Raw genomic sequence first — 11,792 nt, forward strand, 5'->3', positions numbered from 1 at the left:
CAACAGGCCAGACACAGAGAGCTCCAACCTGGCCAGAAGGTTCTGCTCCTCCTGCCATCCTCCACCAGCAAGCTACTTGCCAAGTGGCAGTTCCAGTACACAGTTCTCAGGAAGATGGGCCCTGTGACCTACGAGATTCACCACCCGGACAAGAAGAAGGCGAAGCAGACCTGCCATGTCAACCTGCTGAAGGAGTGGAAGGAGGCTCCAGTCCCTGTGCCCGTGGTGCCCTGCTGGTGAAGGAGGTGGTCAGCAAAGTGGAGGAGAAGTCAGCTGTGGCCAAACTCCGTTAGCCTGCTGAACCGGCCCTCAACCATCTCTCCACCGCCCAGTGCAGCCAGCTGATGCCAGTGGGAGTGGTGCAGTCCGGTGGTCCTTGTGGTGAAGAAAGACGACTCACTCTGCATCTGCATCAACTTCTGGAAGCTCAACACGATGTCTGAGTTTGATGCCTGTGCGATGCCCCGGACTGACGACCTGCTGGAGAAGATCAGTCAGGCCAGGTTCATCACCACCCTTGACCTCTGTAAGAACTACTGGCAGGTTCCTCTGGAGGTGTCCAGTCGCTCCTACATGGCCTTCCGGACACCTGCCGGTCTCTTCCAGTTCACCGTGATGCCCTTTGGCCTCCATGGAGCACCTGCCACCTTCCACAGACTAATGGATCATGTTCTGCAGGGGTGTGGTGACTGCAGTGCTGCCCACCTGGATGATGTGCTCATCTTCAGCAACACCTGGGAGCAGCACCTGCATCACCTGGAGTGAGTCCTTGGCCAGATCCAGCAGGTGGATCTGACACTAAACCCTGCCAAGTGTCAGCGGGCGAAGCAGGAGGCGACGTACCTGGGCGATCGTCTGGGAGGAGGTGAGGTCCAGCCTCAGGTGGACAAGGTCGAGGTCATCCACAGCTGCCCACACCCTCACACAAACAAGGAGGTGAGGTCCTTCTTGGGCTTGGCTGGTACCAGAGATTCATCCAACAGTTCGCCACCATCGCCGCTCGTCTGACAGACAGACTTAATGTCGTAGTTTCTGCCATAGTCTGAACAGACTTTTAAAGCTCTTGCCTCCCAGAGCTGTGAGGACTGAAGATCACAAGATCATCAACAAACATGAGGTGAGTGATGACCTCAGATCCAACGACACAGACTGTTTTACAAGTGTGTAACTCTGTAGACACTTCATCAGTACCTACAGTAAATAAAACTGTTAACAGTGTTTATCATGGGAGTTATGTTCTAAAAATAACCCACAATAGGCAAAATCCACAAAGTAATCAACTTTTATATTTTACAATTATTCTATCAGTTTTAAGTCTGTAAAACTCCTCACACAAACTTTGTTCACTTTTCTCACACAGGACAGTTACAACATTTTTTACATCCTTTTTAAAACTTCTTGCTGCTGTCGTCCTTTTGTTATTTTCCTCTTTATGTAACGAACCCAAGATTCATTTATTCTTTAATGGAGCCTAGAGCGCAGAGTCCTGCACGGGTCCATTGTTGTAGACCTGCACTCGCCCGTTAACCCGAGATTATATCAAAGTTAAACCTGTTAACATTCCACCTGTTACCTGCCCAGGCTCGTGATAAATCACATACAGATTAAAAACATTCTAACTGAAGCATCCATCAGAATACAAACTGAAAAGTTACAACGTCAAGAATTACAATCACAAAATGAAATGAAACGGTTTCACTTTCTTCAGTACAAACACGAATCACAGACGCAACTCGACTGTCATCACTGCACAGGCTTTAGCAGAAGAAACACACCACAGACTGAACCAGGACTAACCCAGGACTAACCCAGGACTAACCCAGGACTGATTCCAGGACTCACTGTCAGGACGGGTCTGGAGGTGCGTCTGTGTGACCGTTGGGTGACCACAGGAGAAAGGACCAGCTCAGAGCTCCACGCCCCACGGAGGTAAGAGCAGCCGCCTGTTTCAGCAACTATTTGCGAGTACCTGACCCGGTGCAGGACTCTGCTACAGCCACGTAACTTCTCTCTTCCTTCAGCGTGTCCAGAAGTCCAACTTTGTGTGCGATGGTTACATCTTCTTCTGCCTTTTGGAGCGAGTGCAGGAGCCTTTGTCGGTGCAGAACGTTTCGTCGACATTGTGGGTTTTGTCGAGGAGAAAACTCACAAACACACAACACTTCAGAATCACACTGATACAGATCCAACATTTATGTCAAATCTGTCAAACTGAACACATTCTGTACTGAACAGGAGACACGGAGGGAATGAGTGACAACGGTCTACAGCCAATCAGGACGCAGGGGGAGGAGCACAATGTACCTTCATACACTGGGAAAAAAACATGCAAAACTGCACACACAAAAAATTCTGTGAAATAGCAAGACCGCAAAAGGTGAACCGTGTTATAATGATGGACGACTGTATCTCTGCAGACAGTTGTTCAGTATCTACAGAAATAAAACTGGGCAGAGTGTGTCTCCTTGTCCAACATCGTCACATAAAAAGTCTCTGAAGCAGCTTTGTCCATTTCACTCTCATTTATTGTCTAAAATAACAGAACATTAAAATTCAGATCAGATGTTTTGGCACAGCTCTAATGACAAACCACAAAACATTATTTTTGAAATTAATGTGTTTTACTCGATCAAACATTTTGGCGACATCAATAAAACACAGAAATACAGATGGATTCAAACCAAGACACGTCCCAAATATTTATATTATATATGAGTTTATAAACACACAGATCAGTTCCATGTTCCTTTGTGAATCTAAACTGATTTTCATTTGTTAAAACATCAGATGTTGGAAAAAAACAAAAACATTAAGACAAAATCCAACAAATATAGACACAAAAACCACCGGAGTCGACTCAGGAGTTGAATAAACTTCAACAGAATCTGAAAGCTTTATAATCCAGGCAGCTCTGGAAAATGGAACAACAGATGTAGAACAAGGCAGATTATTGTCCACATATGTCCACAATAGAACTGGGACAGTTTCTGTCAATAAAACACTAAAGAACATTTCAGGGAAAAAGAAAAAGTGTTTCTGAATCCAAGAATGGTTTAGTGGGTGTAGAGTCCCACATCTTCTCTCCCTGTTTCACTCTTGGAACATTTTCTTCATTGGTTTAAAAATGTTTAAGGATTATTTTAAAATATGTTAAAAAAAAATGTCAGAGTTTTGTAGAATCTGCTAAAATATAGAATAATAAAAACTGAAAATAAGTAGAAAATGCAAAGTCAAGTCCAGGTAAAGTCCCAGTTTGTCAGAGATCATCAGTGACTCTGTCTGAAGGAGACTCTGTGGACACAACATCAGGAGGAGCTCAGGTCGACCAGAGTCACAGAGGAACCTTCAGTCCACAGTCTAAACCCTGGAAACAGAGGCTCAGAGAAGAACGAGGAGAAGGTGTGGATGTGGAACAGTTCTTCATCAGAGGAGATCTGATAGAAGGACAGAGCTCCAGCCTCAGAGTCCAGGAACACGCCCACTCTGCCCGAGGACACGCCCCCTTCACCAGAGGACACGCCCTCTGAGGAGCTCAGCCAATCACAGACTGATGTTTTGTCTTTGTTGTGGTGGGCAAAGCACTTTCCTTTGTTGATCTCCAGACTCCAGGAGTGATCATTGTTTCCAAACCCACTCTCTCTGTCTTCCGCTCCGTCTGATCTTTCTGTAACTCGCTGCTATAAAACCCCCTCCCGCTCCAGTTCACCTCCCAGTAACAGCGCCCCCTCAGGCCAGTGCAGCTCAGGACCTGATAAGTAAAGCCTGTGAACCTGTCCTCATGATCTGGATACTTCTGCTCCTCCTTCATCTTCACAAGTGTCACAGTTCGATGGTGGTCAGACATCCTCAGGCGTCTGTGAGCTGAGTTTGGGTCCAGAGAGACGTCACAGGAGTCTGAAACACAAACATGTGAATGTGAGGAGAATGTTCATGTGTGAAAGCATCAGTGGACGTAGAGCTGGAGGCGTTTACAGGAGCCACAAAGAGTTTAGTCTTTAGTGTCATGGGCTTTATTGGACACCACGTGGATCTGCTGACTCAGATAAACCACTCAGGGTTCAAGAGTTTGTTCAACTGAGCTGATGCTTCTACAGATGTTCTCTCTGTGTCTGTAGGTTCTCCACAGACCTGGAGTCGTGTCAGCGTGAACGTTCTCCACAGACCTGGAGTCGTGTCAGCGTGAACGTTCTCCACAGACCTGGAGTCGTGTCAGCGTGAACGTTCTCCACAGACCTGGAGTCGTGTCAGCGTGAACGTTCTCCACGGACCTGGAGTCGTGTCAGCGTGAACGTTCTCCACGGACCTGGAGTCGTGTCAGCGTGAACGTTCTCCACGGACCTGGAGTCGTGTCAGCGTGAACGTTCTCCACAGACCTGGAGTCGTGTCAGCGTGAACGTTCTCCACGGACCTGGAGTCGTGTCAGCGTGAACGTTCTCCACAGACCTGGAGTCGTGTCAGCGTGAACGTTCTCCACGGACCTGGAGTCGTGTCAGCGTGAACGTTCTCCACGACCTGGAGTCGTGTCAGCGTGAACGTTCTCCACAGACCTGGAGTCGTGTCAGCGTGAACGTTCTCCACGGACCTGGAGTCGTGTCAGCGTGAACGTTCTCCACGGACCTGGAGTCGTGTCAGCGTGAACGTTCTCCACGGACCTGGAGTCGTGTCAGCGTGAACGTTCTCCACAGACCTGGAGTCGTGTCAGCGTGAACGTTCTCCACAGACCTGGAGTCGTGTCAGTGTGAAAGGTGAGTCCAGTCCCACGTTAAAGTCACAACATGTTTATTTCATGTTTCTGTCATTGTGATTCTCTTATTAAGACACAAAACAAGACTCACACTTCCTCAGATCTGAGAGTTTACGCAGCTCTGCCCCATCCAACCTGAAACACACAAGTCCAGTTTAGACCAGACCAGGACCAGACCAGACCAGGACCAGGACTAGACCAGACCAGGACCAGACCAGGACCAGACCAGACCAGACCAGACCAGACCAGACCAGGACCAGACCAGACCAGACCAGACCAGACCAGACCAGACCAGACCAGACCAGACCAGACCAGACCAGACCAGACCAGACCAGGACCAGACCAGGACCAGACCAGGACCAGACCAGGACCAGACCAGACCAGACCAGACCAGACCAGACCAGACCAGACCAGGACCAGACCAGGGACCAGACCAGACCAGACCAGGACCAGACCAGACCAGACTAGGACCAGGACTAACACCTGAAAGACAGTTTTCTTTGCTTTGTTTTCTTTTAATTTAAAATATTGAGTAAAATAAACTCACGTTTCTTTGTTTGAGGTTTTCTCCACAGGTTCTTCTCTCATGTTCTTCTGTTTCTCCTGCACCAGACTGTGGTGGTTCATCTCGTTCAGACAGTGGAGCAGGTTCAGACTTTTCTCCTCAGACAGACCCTCTTCATCCAGCTTCTGTTTGATGAACTCATGTGTTTTCTGCTTTTTATTGTTTCCTGAAGGCAACAGACCTGCAGCAGGTTCTGATTGGTCGGCAGAGACAGCCCCAGGAGGAAGCGCAGGAACAGGTCCAGGTGTCCGTTTGGACTCTGTAAGGCCTGGTCCACAGCAGAGCGGTAGAAGGCCTCAGGGTCTGGACTCTCAGAGGAGTGTGGTGTCTCCAGCAGGTTCTCTCCAGAGCTGTAGAAGGTCTGATGGACGTGAAGAGCAGCCAGAAACTCCTGCACACTCAGATGGATGAAGCAGTAGACCTTGTCCTGGTACAGGCCTGGCTCCTCTCTAAAGACCTGTGTGAACACTCCGGAGTACACTGAGGCCGCTGCAGCGTCCAGCCCACACTCGCTCAGGTCACTCTCGTAGAAGATCAGGTTTCCTTTCTGCAGCTGCTCAAAGGCCACTTTTCCCAGAGACTTCACCATCTCCCTGGTCTCTGGAGTCCAGTGAAGGTCCTCCCCTGATCCCTGCTGATACTTGATGTTCTGGACTTTGGCCTGCACCACCAGGAAGTGGACGTACATCTGTGTGAGAGTCCGGGGCAGCTCTGGTTCTGTTTGTTCCAGAAGCTTCTGTAGAACCTTGGAGAGGATCCAGCAGAAGATCGGGATGTGGCTCATGATGTGGAGGCTGCGGACGCTCTTGATGTGGGAGATGACGACCGTGGCCTGGTCTCTGAACCTCTTCCTGAAGTACTGCTCCTTCTGCGGGTCGGCGAACCCTCGCACCTCTGTCACCATGGAGACGCACTCAGCAGGGATCTGATTGGCCGCGGCGGGGCGCGTGGTTATCCAGAGGAGAGCGGAGGGAAGCAGGCTCCCCCTGATGAGGTTCACCAGCAGCACGTGCACTGAGGCGGACTCTGTGGGGTCGCTCAGGACCCGGGTTCGGCCGAAGTCCAGAGGAAGTCTGCACTCGTCCAGACCGTCAAAGATGAAGAGCACCTGGAGCTGTTGGAAGCTGCAGAGATCTTTGGATGGACTGAAGAAGTGGTGCAGCAGCTCCACCAGGCTGAACTGTGTGTCTCTGAGCACGTTCAGATCTCTGAAAGTGAAGGGGAACAGCAGCTGGAGGTCCTGGTGGGCCCGGCCTTCAGCCCAGTCCAGACTCAACTTCTGAGTCAGCACTGTTTTCCCCACGCCGGCCACGCCCTTCGTCAGCACTAATCTGATTGGCTGTGGTGAATGTGGGCGGGGTTTAAACATGTCCTGACATGGGACAGTCGTCTCATCGGCCGCTCTCCTGGACTGTGTCTCCATGTGTAGGACCTCATGTTCCTGGTGGTTCTGTCCAGAGTCTCCCACAGTGATGCAGAGCTCTATGAAGCCTTCATCAAACTCCATCTTCTCTGTGGTTCCTCTGATGTTCTCTGTGAGGAACTTAAACTTCTGTGTCAGTGTGGACTTCATCTCCTCCGAGCTCCTCCTGATGATCTCTGTGAGGACACAAACAGAACATGAGACTCATCAGTTTGTCTTTAAGCGTGGACATGGCACTGACACGTGGATCTGTGCGCTGAACCAGATCTTGGAGAAATAGAACTCCCAGGGTTCCACCGTATTCATGTGTCTCATGGACGCGTCTAAAGCCTCTGATCAGATGAACCACAGAAAACTCTTCAACAAATCATCAAACCCAAAAGGTTTTGTAGTGAAATGTGTGTAAAGTGTCTTTAGCTCCTGTGCTGCTGGAGTTTACCTTCAGGAGCTCCAACATTGTCCTGCAGCAGGTTCTCCAGAACAGCAGGGTCTCCTCTTTCCTCAAGGGAACTGGAAATGAAGAAGAAAAGGTTTTGCTCAATAGTTTGATTGTGATTTTAAAGTGAGAACAGAACAAGACACTGTGGTCCCTCATGTGTCCAGTCGTGCTCCATGGAGATTGGACCATTATTTTGTAGATTCAGCTCAAATGTTTCACACTTACGTTTGTTGTTCTTCTGCAGCTCCATTTTGGGCCTGAAAAATAAAATCAAAGTTGGTTTGAACTTGTTTCTTTCTCTAATGTTTCTGTTGTGATTCTAGAAATGAATTTTCTCCAGTCTGATCCCCACAACATTTGAAACGACCAAAGGAGCAAAATGAAACTCCAGAGTGAATACATGAGTGTTAAACTGCTCTACTCCAGAGTGAATACATGAGTGTTAAACTGCTCTACTCCAGAGTGAATACATGAGTGTTAAACTGCTCTACTCCAGAGTGAATACATGAGTGTTAAACTGCTCTACTCCAGAGTGAATACATGAGTGTTAAACTGCTCTACTCCAGAGTGAATACATGAGTGTTAAACTGCTTCTACTCCAGAGTGAATACATGAGTGTTAACTGCTCTCTACTCCAGATGAATACATGAGTGTTAAACTGCTCTACTCCAGAGTGAATACATGAGTGTTAAACTGCTCTACTCCAGAGTGAATACATGAGTGTTAAACTGCTCTACTCCAGAGTGAATACATGAGTGTTAAACTGCTCTACTCCAGAGTGAAATACATGAGTGTTAAACTGCTCTACTCCAGAGTGAATACATGAGTGTTAAACTGCTCTACTCCAGAGTGAATACATGAGTGTTAAACTGCTCTACTCCAGAGTGAATACATGAGTGTTAAACTGCTCTACTCCAGAGTGAATACATGAGTGTTAAACTGCTCTACTCCAGAGTGAATACATGAGTGTTAAACTGCTCTACTCCAGAGTGAATACATGAGTGTTAAACTGCTCTACTCCAGAGTGAATACATGAGTGTTAAACTGCTCTACTCCAGAGTGAATACATGAGTGTTAAACTGCTCTACTCCAGAGTGAATACATGAGTGTTAAAACTGCTCTACTCCAGAGTGAATACATGAGTGTTTTAAACTGCTCTACTCCAGAGTGAATACATGAGTGTTAAACTGCTCTACTCCAGAGTGAATACATGAGTGTTAAACTGCTCTACTCCAGAGTGAATACATGAGTGTTAAACTGCTCTACTCCAGAGTGAATACATGAGTGTTAAACTGCTCTACTCCAGAGTGAATACATGAGTGTTAAACTGGTTTCACCTTTTTGTTCTGTCGACGTTTCCACAGGAAGAAAACCACGACTCCAGCCAGGACGAGGACCACACACACTGAGACTCCGATCACAGCTGCAGGGGCCCCAGGGCCCTCTGCTGTGGGACACCAACACATGTGGAGATCAGACAGGGTCTACTGCACCTGTCACTGCACCTGTCACTGCTCCTGTCACTGCACCTGTCACTGCACCTCACGTCACTGAACCTCACTGCACCTGTCAGAACTCACCTGTCAGACTCACCTGTCACTGCACCTGTCACTCACCTGTCAGACTCACCTGTCAGACTCACCTGTCTCCTTTGTGCGTCGCAGTTGTGTGCTGGAGATGTAGTTTTGTTGCTGCGTGTGGACTTCACACAGGTACTCGCCCTCCTGCTCTGGGCTCAGCTCCTTCAGACTCAGAGCGCCTGACTCTGACAGGCGCTCCACAAACGGCCTCCAGGGGGCGCCGTAGGTCACGTCCGCTCCGCTCCGGCTCAGGACGCTCTGGACGCGGTTGAAGGTCCAACTCAGGCTCTTGACTGGAGCAGACGGAGCAGAAGAGGAGGAGCAGGGCAGAGTCACGTCTGAGGACATCTCCACTGGAGCTGAGGAAGAACACACACAAGTGAGGACAGGAGCAGACAGGAGCAGACAGGAGCAGACACACAAGTGAGGACAGGAGCAGACAGGAGCAGACACACAAGTGAGGACAGGAGCAGACAGGAGCAGACACACAAGTGAGGACAGGAGCAGACAGGAGCAGACAGGAGCAGACACACAAGTGAGGACAGGAGCAGACAGGAGCAGACAGGAGCAGACAGGAGCAGACTCACGGTTCAGGCTGTAGGTGGCGCTCTTCCAGCTGTGGGTCGTGCTGATGTTACAGGTGAACCTCTGAGGGGGGCGGAGCTCCAGGGCGAGCGAGCTGCTGACGGAGTAGAGCTGATCCCCCATTGGCCGCGTCTGGGTTTGGTGGGCGGAGTCAGGGGTCCAGGTCACGGCGGGCTGAGGGTAGATGCCCTCAGAGCTGCAGACCAGAACGTCTCCTTTAAGCTCCAAGTGCAGGAACGACACGGGACCTGAAGGGGGCGCCACAGGAAACACAGAGACATAAAGACACAGAGACACTGAAGTCCTATGAACAAGTCCTGGAGACAGTGACACTTGGAGAGGAACGTCCTCCTGATCTGAACCTCAGTCATGTTCTGTTATTGGTGGAACCATTTCCAAGTGTCACGATACGATATCGTCACGTCTGAACCTCACAGGTCGATATTTACTGTGATTCACAGGGAGGTTCATGATGTTCTACAGAATAACAGAGTGACATTCTAAAATACTTTGAGCTTCATTTGGTAAAACATTTATTGTCAGTTTCAGATCAGTGACTTTTTGAACAGAGTGAAAAAACTTTGACACTGAAGTGTTAAATTCAAGTCACAAATAAATGACTTTAGTAAACGACGACACCACTCCGTTTGATGGACTGTTTGAGTATTACGACTGCTGTGTCAGGAGAATCGAGGAGTCGAGTCGTTTAGTCCGACACAAACTGAACCACATCAGCCACAAGGACGAACTGTTTTTATCAGAGCAAATTTTATGCAAATGAGTCATGTGGTTTTAATTTCTGTAAAAAATGTCTGTAAACATAAACAAATGTGTCAAAGCTGCATTAAACACTTTATTAGTCAATGTAGATTTGAGTCGTCCTCATAAGAAATAAAAAAACAAGCTATTTCAGCTCCAGTTTTTCCTCTTAAACCTTTTAAAGTCGACGTCGTCACCGTGGAAACTGGATCAAATCTCTTTATTTTCTGTGACGTGTTTGTTTTTTCTTGAGCTGTTTGAGGCAGTTCTGGTGTAAAAGTTTCACGTAGAGTTTTTTGTCTCGACTTGATTTAGTGAAACCTTCTTGAACGTTTTGGGCGTGTGGGTTTATCCAGGTCCTTCTCATGTTGGAGTTTTTCTCGCTCTTTGTCCGTCAACTTTTCTCTTTTTTCTCGTTTCTCGTCACAAACACAAAATGTTTGTGGAGCTCAGACTTAAAGTGTCTGGTGCGTCCACAGCGGCGCACAGGCCAACGCCGCCGCAAAGGATCATGGTCCATGTAGTTTACTGAGCAAAACAGACTCAACACTCTGATTCTGATCTAAAGACGCTCAGTTTAATACGAGACCAGACCACGACCGATATCCAGACATCAACAATATCGATATCGATACACCTCTAGTTATTGAACTTCTGTGTGAGTCACAGTTTGTCCAGAACCAACACCATGTTCAGCACAAGGTCCATCAGAGCACGTGGCACCAGGACGATCTCCACCGGAGGTTCATGATCCACTTTGTGGTCGTGTCATGTGACCTCCGTCGTGTGTCTTGGACACTCGGGTGAAGAGAGGCACAGAGCTGTAGAGCTCCACCTGGTGGTGAGTTGGATTCACTGGAGGAAACCTGGCAGGTCCAAGTGTATCGTGAGGGTCTGTGGGGAACGTCTGTCAGTGGGACTTTCAACTCACACCTCCAGGAGAACTTCTTCTTACCTTTCACACTCAGCTGGACCCAGGTCTTTCCTCCAGAGCTGCTGGTGAAGGTCTGACAGAGGTATGAGCCCTGGTCAGACACCTTCACGTGGGACAACTGCAGAGAGGCGTTTCCTCCAGAGATCTGCTCCGGAAACAGGGAAGTGCGCCCCCTAAAGGTCTCAGCCTGCCTCTCCAGCTGATCTGTGCCGTCCTGGAAAGCGTGAACCAGACGATCTGGGTCAGTTTTGACCCACTGGATCAGTATGAGCGAAGCCCCGTCCAATCTGCAGGGAAGGACACAGGTCTCCATGACGACACAGGACACTGACCGCCGCTCTGAGGAGACAAGGAGACAAAGTTAGGAGACAAGGACATGAGTGAGGGAACAAGGACACACTTCTTGGGCATCAGTTTGTCCTAAAGCTGCGTTCAGACGGCGGCGTCACGGCGTCCACTTTACAAAGTCTATGTGGACGAGCGTCTGGGACGTCTGAGTTTCTGCGACGCGTCTTGAGCGTTCAGGTGTCGACTCTCTAGAAGCGCGTCCAGGGCTTTGGTGTCAGAAGTTGAAAAAGCTGAACTTTTCACATCGGACACACACAGAGAATAAATATAAACACACCACAACCTCCGATCTCCTCCACTCAAGTGTTTATGTCATAAAAACACTAAAGTTACACACATTAAGTATTTTTCTCTGGTTGTTTGTCGTCGTCTAAGTCGTGCGTCGCGTCTGAACTCAAATACAAAGGCTCCGTCT

The 11,792-nt window shown here is 48.7% G+C and overlaps 1 protein-coding gene across 1 annotated transcript in view; it reads right to left on the bottom strand.

The window, feature by feature from the left end:
- Positions 1 to 3,305: 3,305 nt before the first annotated feature.
- The window catches only part of LOC110153609 (uncharacterized), an 11,993-nt gene continuing 3,506 nt past the window's right edge, over positions 3,306 to 11,792 (bottom strand). The window contains exons 4-14 of the mRNA XM_055159857.1: positions 11,051 to 11,368; positions 9,339 to 9,584; positions 8,814 to 9,110; positions 8,509 to 8,618; positions 7,397 to 7,428; positions 7,172 to 7,242; positions 5,491 to 6,908; positions 5,292 to 5,458; positions 4,836 to 4,879; positions 3,631 to 3,894; positions 3,306 to 3,523 (exon numbers count right to left, since the gene is read on the bottom strand). Coding sequence (XP_055015832.1) covers positions 3,306 to 3,523; positions 3,631 to 3,894; positions 4,836 to 4,879; positions 5,292 to 5,458; positions 5,491 to 6,908; positions 7,172 to 7,242; positions 7,397 to 7,428; positions 8,509 to 8,618; positions 8,814 to 9,110; positions 9,339 to 9,584; positions 11,051 to 11,368 — 3,185 coding nt within the window. The remainder of the gene's footprint in view (positions 3,524 to 3,630; positions 3,895 to 4,835; positions 4,880 to 5,291; positions 5,459 to 5,490; positions 6,909 to 7,171; positions 7,243 to 7,396; positions 7,429 to 8,508; positions 8,619 to 8,813; positions 9,111 to 9,338; positions 9,585 to 11,050; positions 11,369 to 11,792) is intronic.

The sequence above is a fragment of the Boleophthalmus pectinirostris genome, unplaced genomic scaffold, assembly GCF_026225935.1.
Source record: "Boleophthalmus pectinirostris isolate CB_2022bp ecotype Guang Dong unplaced genomic scaffold, ASM2622593v1 HiC_scaffold_2825, whole genome shotgun sequence".
Lineage (NCBI taxonomy): Eukaryota > Metazoa > Chordata > Actinopteri > Gobiiformes > Gobiidae > Boleophthalmus > Boleophthalmus pectinirostris.